General features: G+C 35.5%; 1 protein-coding gene across 1 annotated transcript in view; it reads left to right on the plus strand.

The window, feature by feature from the left end:
• Window positions 1–13,984, plus strand: part of DPH6 (diphthamine biosynthesis 6) — a 196,625-nt gene that overhangs the window by 98,013 nt on the left and 84,628 nt on the right. The window contains exons 4-5 of the mRNA XM_040226984.1: window positions 5,766–5,839; window positions 10,061–10,179. Of these exons, the coding sequence (XP_040082918.1) occupies window positions 5,766–5,839; window positions 10,061–10,179 (193 nt within the window). The remainder of the gene's footprint in view (window positions 1–5,765; window positions 5,840–10,060; window positions 10,180–13,984) is intronic.

Consider the following 13,984-nt stretch of genomic DNA (forward strand, 5'->3'; position numbering starts at 1 on the left):
AAACAGTGATCTAAGCAACAAGTAAGCTTGTGATGTCTGCTTGGCTAATCTAGTCATTGTATTTATAACTATTACATGACATGTACATTGTTTTATTAAGGTATTCTCTCTTTAGAGAGAATGTGTGTATGTTATATCTAAATGCTGCACCACTTTATATAAGAGACTTGAATGTCCTAGGATTTTGGTATCCACAGTGGGGTCCTGGAATCAATCCTCCTCACATACCAAGGAACAGCTCTACTCTGGTACTCAAGAGAGTTTAAAGAAAGATGGAGGTGCTATCAGCATGTAGGAGAACTTGAAGCCACAGAAACAAACAAGAACCTCAAGAAGCAGAGCATAGAGTGAGAAGAGGACTCAGTGTATGACCCTGAGGGTGTGATGACTTGTAGGAAGAACACACACATTGTTAATTTACCAACTTTTCCCCCAAATTATATGAGTCACAGATTAGGACCTGAGCTTAGCTCTGTATTTTCTACAGAGTAGATTGACTATCTGCTAGATTTTTACCTTTTAAAGATCTGTTTTGCCTTTCTTCAGAATTAGTAGTATGTTCTGAATGATAAGGATTCAACAAAAGTCTTACTTAATCTTTGGATTATTCAAGGCTCACTAGGTTTGAAAAGTTTGTAACTGGACTGTAGAGTTGGTTGTCAAGGGTTGTGTATTAGTCAGGATTCTCCAGAGAAACAGGACCAATAGAATATATAAAGAGATATGGAAAGAGATTTGTCTTGAAGGATTAGTTCATCTGATTATGGAAGCTGAGAAGTCCTGTGCTGTGCCACTGGCAGGCTGGGAGCCTAAAAAACTAGTGATATAGTTCCAATCCAAACCCAAAAGCCTGAGAACAAGGGGACCAGTGTTGGAAATCTCAGTCTGAGTCCAAGAGCCCTAGAACCAGGAACACTGATGTCTGAGGACAGGTGGATGTCCCAGCTCAAGCAAATAAATATGCCGTTCCTCTACTTTTTTGTTCTATTCAGGCCCTCAAGAGATTGGACGATGCTCACCTGCATAGGTTAGGGCTATCTTCCTTACCCAGTCTACCATTTCAAAATCTCTTCCAGAAACGTCCTCACAGAAATGATGTTTTATCAGCAATCTAGGTACTCCTTAGCCTAGTCATATTGACACATAAAACTATTACAAGTTGGGGAAACTTTGTTAAAAAGTAATAATGAGCAAGAGATTAAAGCCCAGGAATGAAGGGCTTTGTTTGTCAAGTTAGGCCTTTATCTAGTTGTAGTAGTAAACAGTTGGAGAAGGCAATGGCATCCCACTTCAGTACTCCTGCCAGGAAAATCCCATGGACAGAGGAGCCTGGTAGGAAGGGTTGGACACAACTGAGCGACTTCACTTTCACATTTCACTGTCATGCATTGGAGAAGGAAATGGCAACCCACTCCAGTGTTCTTGCCTGGAGAATCCCAGGGATGGGGGAGCCTGGTGGGCTGCCGTCTATGGGGTCACACAGAGTCGGACACGACTGAAGTGACTTAACAGCAACAGTAGTAAACAGTAGTGGTGGTAGTTAGTAGTAGTAATAGTAGATGTAGTAACTGAAATAGTTACAGAATAATATTAGCAATAATAAAGAAGATTTATAGTGACAGAAGATATTATTTACTAAGTGCTTACTAGATTCTTGTCACTGTTATTTTTCTGTATTATTTTACTCAGTGTTCATAATAACCCTAGAAAACAGAGCTATAATTATCTTCACTATATAGATAAGGAAACTGAGACACAGAGAAATTATATAACTTGTTCACAATCACAGAGCTAAATAGGTAATAGGACTGAATTTCTAATAGGTAGTAGTAATGATTGTTGAAAAAAAAATGTAACTAATAATCTACCTAGGTAGGCTTAGTATTGCAGAATAGCCAAATTTAGCTGGGCTTATAATTCTAGAACTGATTAGTTCAATATTATGAAATAGAAAATGAGAGATAGAAATAGAAGAGAATCCCAGAGACTTCATGTAGACTAAAAGGAATGAAATAATTATTTGGGGGTTATGGTGAATAATAAATGAGAATTATAGAACATTAACCCATTTTAAATAGATAACAAATGTCAATTATTAAAGTGGCTTGACTTAGTGTGCAAAGAAAAACTTCAATGACTGGTATTTGTTTTCATGATCTGTTGATAAATACACACAGACACACACATATATATAATATTTAAGACCTTATACTTTCTTTTGACAGAACTTCAGATAAACAATATAGGGTATAAAAATATAACTGAAATTTTGATTTCATTGATAACATCACTCACTACTCTGTGATCTATGCCATATTTGCATGTAACGAGAAACACTACATTTTGCCTTTTTTCTACTAATACAATGACTTTTATAAAAATAAAGTGGCTAGGAAGGTTAGAGAAAGGTTACAAGCAAATGTTCTCACAAAGTTGCTGAAATAAGAAAACAAAGGAAATAGCTCTTTTCCTGGAGAATCTATTTATTTTGAAGAAATTTGGGAAGATATTTCTCCATCATTTTAGAGTAGAAATTTTAAATTTGCTTTAATCTTCAAAGACATGAGAGATTCCTGTTGTTCATTTTTGTTTTTTATTATGGCATCGTTTTAGGGCTTTCAAGGTTATTTTAGAATATCTCAAAGTATTACATTTATTTTTATGTGAAACGCTATTGTACTTTGTAGGTTTAGAAGTTTGGAAAGACCAGAGTGTTAATAAAGAAGTCATCTCTCTGAAGTAGTTTCTTCTGTACTCCGTATGTCTAGGATGACTTTTCTTTTATGCCTATTCAGAGAATTTCTATTCAGTTTGTTATTAGTAACTAGTCACTTTCTTCATATCTGTTTTCTAGATAACTGTTCCCTAATTTATACCTGTGTTGTGTATAATTCTTCCCTTAGTGTATTATTTTATACTTCTTTTCATTAAATCTCATCCTGGACCTGTCCTTCCAAATCCCTGTGTTGTCCCTGCCCATCTAGGTACTTGATTGATTTTCTTTTCTTTTTAATCCATTCTAGCTCTCATCTGCAAACTAGATCATATTTGAAATTACATTTTTAATGGGTATGCTAGATAGGTTAGCACTCATCCCTGGGGGATACTGCTGAATATAGCGTTGGGTTTTCTGACGTGTAACTCTGTTGACAAGAATTCATTGTGTCCTTCTCATCTGAGATGTCTTTATCCTCTATCATCAATACTTCCTGGATGTTCCTCTGCCAGTCATTTTTTTTTAAGATACAGATTAAAATCACTGTATTCCTTCATCTACTTATACTATTGCCTATGATTATACAGTGGAATCCCTTACAATTATACAGTGGAAGTGATATATAGATTCAAGGGATTAAATCTGATACACAGAGTGCCTGATGAACTACGGACGGAGGTTCATGACATTGTACAGGAGGCATTGATAAAGACCATCCCCGAGAAAAAGAAATGCAAAAAGGCAAACTGTTTGCTGAGGAGGTCTTACAAATAGCTGTAAAAAGAAGAGAAGTGAAATGCAAAGGAGAAAAGGAAAGATATACCCATTTGAATGCAGATTTCCAAATAATAGCAAGGAAAGATAAGAACACCTTCCTCAATGATCAATGCAAAGAAATACAGGAAAACTATAGAAAGGGAAAGACTGGAGTTCTCTTCAAGAAAACTAGAGATACCAAGGGAACATTTCATGTAAAGATGGGTACAATAAAGGACAGAAATGGCATGGAACTAACAGAAGCAGAAGATACTAAGAAGAGGTGGCAAGAATAGACAGAAGAGCTATGCAAAAAAGATCTTCACGACCCAGATAATCATGATGGTGTGATCACTCACCTAGAATGAGACATCCTGGAATGTGAAGTCAAGTGAGCCTTAGGAAGCATCACTATGAACAAAGCTAGTGGAGGTGATGGAATTCCAGCTGACCTATTTGAAATCCTGAAAGATGATGCTGTGAAAGCACTGCATTCAATATGCCAGCAGATTGGGAAAACTCAGCAGTGGCCACAGGACTGGAAAAGGTCAGTTTTCATTCCAATCCCAAAGAAAGGCAATGCCAAAGAATGCTCAAACTACCTCACAGTTGCACTCTTCTCACATCCTAGCAAAGTAATGCTCAAAATTCTCCAAGGCAGGCTTCAACAGTATGTGAACTGTGAACTTCCAGATGTTGAAGCTGGATTTAGAAAAGGCAGAGGAACCAGAGATCAAATTGCCAACATCCACTGGATCATCAAAAAAGTAAGAGAGTTCCAGAAAAACATCTACTTCTGCTTTATTGACTATCCCAAAGCCTTTGACTGTGTGGATGACAACAAACTGTGGAAAATTCTTCAAGAGACAGGAATACCAGACCACCTGACCTGCCTCCTGAGAAACTTGTATGTAGGTCAAGAAGCAATAGTTAGAACTGGACATGGAACAATGGACTGGTTCCAAGTTAGGAAAGGAGTACATCAAGGCTGTATATTGTCACCCTGCTTATTTAACTTATATGCAGAGTATGTCATGAGAAATGCTGGGCTGGATAAAACACAAGCTGGAAACCAGATTTTGGGGAGAAATATCAATAACCTCAGATATGCAGATGACACCACCCTTATGGCAGAAAGCAAAGAAGAACTGAAGAGCCTCTTGATGACAGTGAAAGAAGAGAGTGAAAAAGCTGGCTTAAAACTCAACTTTCAGAAAACTAAGATCAAGGTATTCAGTCCCATCACTTCATGGCAAATAGATGGGGAAACAATGGTAACAGTGAGAGACTTTATTTTGGGAATTCCAAAATCACTGCAGATGGTGACTGCAGCCATGAAATTAAAAGACACTTGCTCATTGGAAGGAAAGTTATGACCAACCTAGACAGCATATTAAAAAGCAGGGACATTACTCAGCCAACAAAGGTCTGTCTAGTTAAAGCTGTGGTTTTTCCAGTGGTCATGTATGGATGTGAGAGTTGGACTGTGAAGAAAGCTGAACCCCAAAGAACTGATGCTTTTGAACTGTGGTGTTGGAGAAGATTCTTGAGAGTTGCATGGACAACAAGGAGATCCAACCAGTCCATCCTAAAGGAGATCAGTCCTGAATATTCATTGGAAGGACTGATGCTGAAGCTGAAACTCCAATAGTTTGGCTACCTGCTGCGAAAAACTGACTCATTTGAAAAGACCCTGATGCTGGGAAAGATTGAAGGCAGGAGGAGAAGGGGACGACAGGATGAGATGGTTGGATGGTATCACTGACTCGATGCACATGAGTTTGAATAAACTCTGGAAGTTGGTGATAGACAGGAAGGCCTGGCATGCTGCAGTCCATGGGGTCGCAAAGAGTCAAACACGACTGAGTGACTGAACTGAACCATTGGTTCAATTTTTTTTGAGTTACTTAATCTGGGAAAACCTCCTTAAATAGAAAAAATTTTCTTAAATAGAAATTTCTTAGAAACTTCTGTCAAACATCAGTGAATCTTTAAAGGGATATCAAGTCAGAAAACATTTGGAAGTGCTGCCTTTATCTTCTCCTTTGAAAATGGTCTCAAGTAATTGGGGTTTTTGGTAAAAAGAATAATTATTTCTCCCCAGAACTGAGAGGGTGAGTTAAACATATATTTTTTAATATACTTTTTTCCCCTGAACGTGGATTGTATTTTCAGTAAATTATTCTATTTCAAGGTGGTTTTCTAAATGAAACAATTCATTTATAATTTTCAGAACATGATACAGAGCCACATGTTTATTTATTTTTTTAAACATGTTTTGCTTTATTTTCAGGAAAAAGAAGAAGTAGAGGGAATATCAGTAGGTGCTATACTTTCTGACTATCAGCGTGTTCGAGTAGAAAACGTGTAAGAGAACATTAATTTGTTTTATATTTTTAAAATGTAAATTAAAAATGTGAATTAATGAAAAATAAATAATTGTACCCAAATAATAAATAGATATAGCATTCTACATGTCCCATGGACAGAGGAGCCTGGTGGGCTATAGACCATGGGATCGCAGAGTCAGACACGACTTAGTGACTGAACCACCACCACCGCCACGTGTCCCATGAAACTAAATGTATTGCCCTAAGTAACAAAAGTTGTAGTTTTACTTTTTTTTCTATCCTTATATCTATGCATGAGAAAACTTATCTACTTACCATAAGGAAAATTATAATAAAAATTGAAGCAAAAGTTTTTTTGAAGTATTAGTCTCAAATTTCCCTTATTTGAAATAGTATAATTTTTTAATATTTTTAACTCATTATCATTTGTAATAAAAATCAGGAGCAAATAGAAATAGTATAGTAATATTTTAAAGGAAAAATATATTAAGAAATATCTTCTTTGGTCCTTCAAACTCAGTTCTTAGAAAAGAATATTCATGAGATTGAAATACTTCTATAAAAACCCATTCAACTTTAAAGGAATCATTAGATTGTTACTCCTCCCATCTCCCCCACCTCCCATGTGAGATAGTAATGTGTATTTTGAAAAAATTTTTCTTGTGTTCTGTCTGCCTGTATTTGAGAACAGCTGATTTATAGATGGAGATGGATTGCATATCCCTTAGCCAAATGTTAAAAATAATATTATTCTCATCCAGTTTTAAGTCATATTCTCTGAGAATATTTTGTGTAAAAATCTTTGCTTTTGAATAAATTCAAACATACATGATTTAATGGGTAGCCAAACTGTAAGTAGGGCTGACATCTATTTATGAAAGCTTTAAGGAGACAATAAAAATGTGTTCCTATTGGGAAGCCGCTTTATATCTACATGAGAGAGGGGCCCATTGGCTACTCAAAAGTGGAGGCAAACTGTTTCTCAAAACGCAGTCTCAGGTACACTTCAGCAAATAGTTTAACCATATTATATACCATAAAGCACATCTGTTCATTCCCGAGTTTCAGCACCAAAAAAAAAAAACACATCTGCAGTATTTTTTTTAATCTTCCCTGGTGGCTCAAATGGTAAAGCGTCTGCCTACAATTTGGGAGACCCAGGTTTGATCCCTGGGTTGGGAAGATCCTCTGGAGAAGGAAATGGCAACCCACTCTAGTACTCTTGCCTGGAAAATCCCATGGACAGAGGAGCGTGGTAGGCTACAGTCCATGGGGTCGCAAAGAGTCGGACACAACTGAGTGACTTAACTTTCTTTATTGGGAGCCATGGGTCTACAAACTCAGTTTTGAATTAGCCACTCTCCAATTTGAAATTTCTTCGTTCTATTTTTGAGATATAATGAATTGAATAGATGTCACAAGCTCAAATACAGTAGTGATTTACAGAGGAAACTTATTTCAACCATGATATTTTACACTGGTAAAGAATTTAAATAGGTAAAGATATACATTGTTGTTTAGTTGCTAGTGAAGTGAAGTCGCTCAATCGTGTCCGACTCTTTGCGACCCCACGGACTGTAGCCTACTAGGCTCCTCATGTCCAACTGTTTTGCATTCCCATGGGCTGTAGCTCACCAGTCTCCTCTGTCCATGGGATTCTCCAGGGAAGAATACTGGAGTGGGTTGCCATTACCTTCTCCAGGGCATCTTCCCCACCCAGGGATCAAACCTGAATCTCCTGCATTGTCAGGCAGATTCTTTACCACTGCACCACCAGGAAAGACCCCAAAGAAATATGACTTAAGTCTAAAAATACTCAAAAGATCAGGGATACCAAAGAAACAACCAAGAATTTTCCAGTAAAGCCAGGAAAGAATAAAATTTTCTTCAAAAAAAAACAACCAAAAAATGTTTACCTCAAAAATGTGGAGAGAAAAATTTGGTTAGTAGACATTAAATATTGGTGATAGGACAGCAAAAACTGTAATGCTTGTGTTACATGGGTAGTTACCATTTTGTTATTTTATGTTTATTAACTGCCTCAGCATTGTCTCAACATTGATTTAGATGCTCAGGACATTTTACAAAAGAAAATTATATAAAACAGCCTCAACATTAAGGAAGATCTTGATTTCTTTGAATGTCAAGGTATATGTGCAAGAAAAAAAAAAGTGGTATTAATATTTCTTAAGACCATGTATGAGTAAATGACCAAATATATGGTACATTTAATAAGTATTGGAATTTTCTGCAAGACGGAGCGTTCCATGTATGCTGGAGTAGTCATCCAGGAAGCCTTACTGACACTAGGGATGGTGGAACTTAGAGCTATATTTTTTACTTGAAATTTGAGCTCAGCCACTTACAATGTGACTTGAGTGAATCACTTGTCTCTACTATTTATTGAATACCTATTTTATCCAAGCATTTTACATTTTTATCTATATTACTTTTAATTGATTAAGTTAATCTATATTAATTTTAATTAATCAATCCTCCCTGATATCTAACTAAAGGCGTGAAACAAGTGAGGAAGGTAGGGAACATGGCAAGTATGTTAGACAAGAGTGAGCAGGCAGGGCGGGGGGGCAGGTTGGAGTGTAGTGGGAAGTGAAGTATGAGAGCCAACTGGGGTGGGATCCCTGCAGAGCTTATTTACTAGGAGTCACAAGGGAGGGTTTAGAGCAGAGGAATCCCATGATCCATTTATGTTTTAAAAGGATCACACTGACTATTATATTGAAAATTATTTTAAAAGGGCAAGAATGGAAACTTCTCTGGCAGTCCAGTGGTTAAGACTCTGCTGTAAAGTAATTAGCCTCCAATTAAAATAAATAAATTTATATTAAAAAATAAAAATAAAAAGTCTCTGCCAAGTAGCGTAAAAAAAAAAAAAACACAGACTCTGCTTCCACTGCAGGTGTGTGGGTTCAGTCCCTGGTCGGGGAACTAGGATCCTGTATGCCGAAAGATAGTGGCTCCGACCAGCATGTTACCAGTGGTACTGGTGAGGAGTGATTGTATTCTGCATTGTGGTAGATTAGATGTAGAATGTGAAGAAAAGAGGAATAAAAGCTGACTTCACTTTCTAATATTGTAATCTTCTCAAGAACTTTGGAAAGAAATATTTTTGTCCCTATATATGAACTAGAAAAGTAAAGCTTAGCTCTGACTTGTTAAAGTCATGCAGCTAGTGAGTTTAGGAGGAGGTTTCAAACTCAGATTTGTCTGGACTCCAAAATCCGAATTCTTCTAGCACCATAATGTAAAATTTGTAGTACAATACTTGCAGCATATTAAGTGCTCAGTGTATGCACTTTTTGTTATTACTGTTTTCTTTCTTTTCACTCAGACATGAATTTTTTTTTGCTGTCATTATAGTTATGCTTATTCTTGATTCTTTTTGCTTGTTTTTATTAAAGTATCTTTTCACCTTTTTTCCCTTTTATTTTGAAGTATACTTGATTTACAATATTATGTTATTTTCAGGTATATAGCAAAGTATAACAAAGTGTATAGCAAAGTATGTATAGCAAAGTTTCAGTATATAGCAAAGTCATATATTTTTTCCAGATTATTTTCCATTATAGGTTATTATAAAATATTGAATATAGTTCAAGTTCCCTGTACTACACAGTAAACCCTTGTTGTTTGTTTATTTTATATATATAATAGATAGTTTTTATCTGTTAACTCTCATACTTCTAATTTATCTCTACCCTCTCAGAGTCAAATTCAAAGGTTCAAAGTCAGATAAGAGTAGTTCATATAACCATAGATATTATAAATTTAATCAGTATATGATTATTTAAGATATGATTATCTCTTATTAGGATATAAATTTATCCTAATTAATATGATTATTTTATTAGGATAAATTTATTTGCCTATTTTGCATAGCTTTGCAATTTTGACTCCTAAGGAAGTTCAAAAACAAGAATAATCATCTGTTAGCATTTGGAAGCTTTTTTGCATAGATTTCTAAACTTAGAGTCTTACTAAAATTAATATTTCTAATCTGCCTGGAGATTTCATTTTTATCTGTTTAGGCATAGCTTGTGGATATTAAACATGTTTATGTTATATACATAAACTTCATTATGCAAAACATGCTTTTTAAAGTATTTTATATGCTAAAATCCTTGAGAGAAGCAGTATGTTTAAAATCAAAGTAATTGTTATGGATCTAAATATAGAACATTAAGATGTTATGTGTTGTTTTTTTTTTATTTTATAGGTGTAAAAGGCTTAATCTCCAGCCTTTAGCTTACCTTTGGCAGAGAAACCAGGAAGATTTGCTCCAAGAGATGATATCATCTAACATTCAAGCAATCATCATCAAAGTAGCAGCTCTAGGTATGTAGCCAGACTTTCAAGGGAGCTGTCTGTTACCACTCAGATAATCTGAGCTCACTAATAAACAGTTAAAACTGAAAAGGAAGATTGATTTAGAATATAAAAACGTGGAGTTATAAGCTAAAGGAATTGAGTAAGGGTAAGTTTTAGAATGGGCTTTTGATTATTTACCAAAGTGATTAATAGTGAGTCTTTTTCCTTTTTTTACTTTCTTTTTTGTCCCTAAATATATAACTGCCTCTAAACTGGCATTATATTGTAGTCCTTCAATTTAAGTTCCTTTTATAAGATATGGAATTCAGATTCATAGGGAACAAAAAGTATAGATTGATTATTTTTTTAAGCTTTTTAAAATCTATATTTGGCACAACACATGATATTTTTATCTTTTTTTTTAACACACCTTGAATAATGCTAAGTATCAATAGAATGATTGACTCTCTGGTATCAGAAATATGCTGGGTAGTAGATTTTTGTTGAGGACAGTGAGAAATTCACGTTTGAGACAGTGTCATTTGATCGGTTAGCATAGACACAACAGGCAGGTGGTAATCTGATTCAAATATGGATATTACATGTGAACACATTTAATTTGTTGTTTTGAGTTTTTATAATTATATTCATTTTCAAGAAACCATGGGGTTTGAGCCCAATTCATTTATTTCATGAGCCTATTACAGTAAATGCCCTGGAGCCTCAGGGTTCTCAAAGCCTAAATCATGTACCTCATTTGATAGTGTATACCTAGCTGATCTCTGAAATAACAAGGTCTCAAGCTGTGGAAGATGTTGCAAATAAATTCACATTTTAAACAGCATTAAAAGGAAGATTCCATAGTATTTCTTCTTGGTAAACACCAAGCTACTCTCTTCTTGTAGAAATCAAGGTGTTATCTTTGGTGGAAACCCTTATTTAGAGAACATGCAGTTGATCTCCTTAGCTGTTAAAAAGAAAAAAATGAGGTGGTTTTGTGTTCTTATTTTTGAGAAAAGGCTGCTCAGCAACTCTTATGATTGAAATTCTCACTACAGATATATTTGTCTTAAGTTTCCCTATGAATGTCCACAGAGTATGCTCTCACTTTCTTTGTTGCTCACTTGCAGATTCTCTAAGGTTGCATAGTTCCATATTGAAGTTCATGTGACACTTCGCTGGACAGTACATATTCTGCCCCTAATACTGCTAGAAAATGGAACAGATTATAACCCTGAGAGAACCTGACCTGTTAGAAAAACAGAGCTATAGACTATGACCTTACTGTGACTGATATTACTTTTCATTTGTGTGTGTGTATGTGTGTGTGCCTCACTGTAAAGGTTGGAGATGGTAATTAACGGTATTAAACTTTTGGGTAAAGTATAAAACCAAGTTGATTTGTCCTTGACATTCCAATGACAAAAGTATAGATCTGATTTTAACATTTATAGCACATAGTTTCTATTGATTGCCTATGGGTGTACAGAGACAAAAATTATTCTCCAGAACACTATTAAAGAAAGATTTGCTGAGTGGCACAGTCTTTTAAAGATACAGATATAAATGACACAATGTAGGTGTTCAGGCTTACCCCTCCCCCGCCCAACACACACACACTTTAATTTTAAGAAAAAATTTTAAGCAAAAAAATGGGACAATAGGACCTTTCCATGTGGAGAAGGTGTCAGCAAAGTTTTATGGCCCTAAAACTATGGAATAGTCTTATATGAGGGTTGGCTCTATATGGATGTATAGAAACATATTTCTAATAATTGTGTTGCATAACTTCAGTGTCTTACAGGTGTGAGTGAACTCATGAAATTTTCATATTAATGAATTAGTATTTATTGACATTTCTGGTTTTTAGACTTATTTAAACACTATTTCCATATTGGATTTCAGAACAGTCCTGCCATTTAGAAATATTTAATTTAATTACATAAGTATTACATGAAAACATTCTTGCAATATATGGTAAATTTTCACGATACAGAAAAATTTGTTGTATTTTCTATCAACTCTTCTCTTGCCAGTCATTCCCTTTCCCAGAGATAACACTGGAGTGATGTTGATCATCTTTTTTTGGTATGTGTATATATAATATTGGGACTTCCCTGGTGGCTCAAATGGTAAGGAATGTGCCTACAATGTGGGAGACCCAGTTCGATCGCTGGGACAGGGAGATCCCCTGGAGAAAGGAATGGCAACCCACTCCAATACTCTTGCTTGGAGAATTCTATGGACAGAGGAGCCTGGCAGGCTATAGTCTATAGGGTTGCAAAGAGTCAGACACAACTGAGTGACTAACATACACACACATATATGGAGCATATTCTGTATGATTCAACCATATAAAATTCAAGAATAGAAAAAAATGCATCTACAGTGTTAAGAATCTGGAAAACTGTTATCTCCAGGAGGGCAAGTATTGACTAGGGAGATACTGGCAATGATCTAAATCTGGATTTGAGTTTTGATTACATAAATATGTCTACTTTTTAAAAATTCACTAAGTTGCACACAGATCCACTGGCATAAATGATGATATGTGAGTAGGTCATGAAAACCTTACTCTTGGGAAGTGAAGAAACTATTCAGGGGAAAGTAACAGATCTTGCAACTTAGTTACCTTGCATAGGGCCACATAGTTTAAAAAAAAAAAAACAAAAACTTCCAAGCCATCCAAAAGAAAGGAGGCATAAAGGAGGGAGATGAAAAGATAGGAGAAAAGATATATCTGTGTTCTCCGAATATACAAAATTAACAGAGATGTATCTGGAGAACCCCCACCCCACATTTTGAAATTAACCAACATACTTCTATTAACCTACTAATCAAAGAAGAAAGTATTTGAGAGTTGTGAGATACAAGTAAGCTCATATTATATTATTCCATTTATGTGACATTTTAAGAATAGAAAATTATAGACACATGGTAAGTAACTGGATGCCAGATGCTGGGAGTTGGAGAAAGGACTGACTGCAGAGTGGGAAAATGACAGCATCCAACTTTTCTCATTAACTTTTTTAGAGTGGTGGAAATATTCTGTGTAATTATGTTGATGCTTGCATGCCTGTATATATTTCCTGAAATTTAAAATTGACGTATTTTATTTAAAGCCAATTTTAAAAATGAAAACAAACATGGCAGTGAATAAAATTTCCCAAAGCCAAGAACTGGAATATTAGCTGGCAAGTAGACTATATTGGACCTTTACCAAAAGCCCCAAGAGGCTGCAAATGAGTGTTAACTGGGATGATACCTGTTTAACCCTGAGCCGGATTTAACTTAGGCAATATTGGGAAGTATAGTTAAAGTTTGGAGCAGCCAATTCCCCATCCTTTGGCCCGCTTCAGTATAATCTGACCATTGTATACATTTCACTGCTATAAATACACAGAAATGGACAAGAAATGTCTCACAGGTGTGCTACATTTGTTAACATCCGTAGAGCAGCGATATAGTTGAAGACTGAAATGGGAAATTAATGCACTAGTTAATTAAAATGGCCAGAAAGAAAAAAGGGATTTAATGATTAGCTTAATTAAATTATTTTATGCTAACATTGACTATGGTAGCAAGCAATACCAAGATTCTACTGGGAATGCTTCTGGGATTGGAAGGTAAGAATGAGGTGATGGGGAATGATTTAAGTATACAACTATCTATTTTTCCCATTTTACAAGTGTTTTTTTTTGTTTTGTTTTGTTTTGCCTGATCTCTTGGTCCCAGGCCTGAGCTTAAAGTTACATGCACCAAAAGAAAATGTTATCAGTGCAGAAAACGCAATATTAATACTACTAAATTTGACATTGCCTATCCTTAAAGA

Source organism: Oryx dammah, unplaced genomic scaffold (genome assembly GCF_014754425.2).
Source record: "Oryx dammah isolate SB20612 unplaced genomic scaffold, SCBI_Odam_1.1 HiC_scaffold_26, whole genome shotgun sequence".
NCBI classification, from domain to species: domain Eukaryota; kingdom Metazoa; phylum Chordata; class Mammalia; order Artiodactyla; family Bovidae; genus Oryx; species Oryx dammah.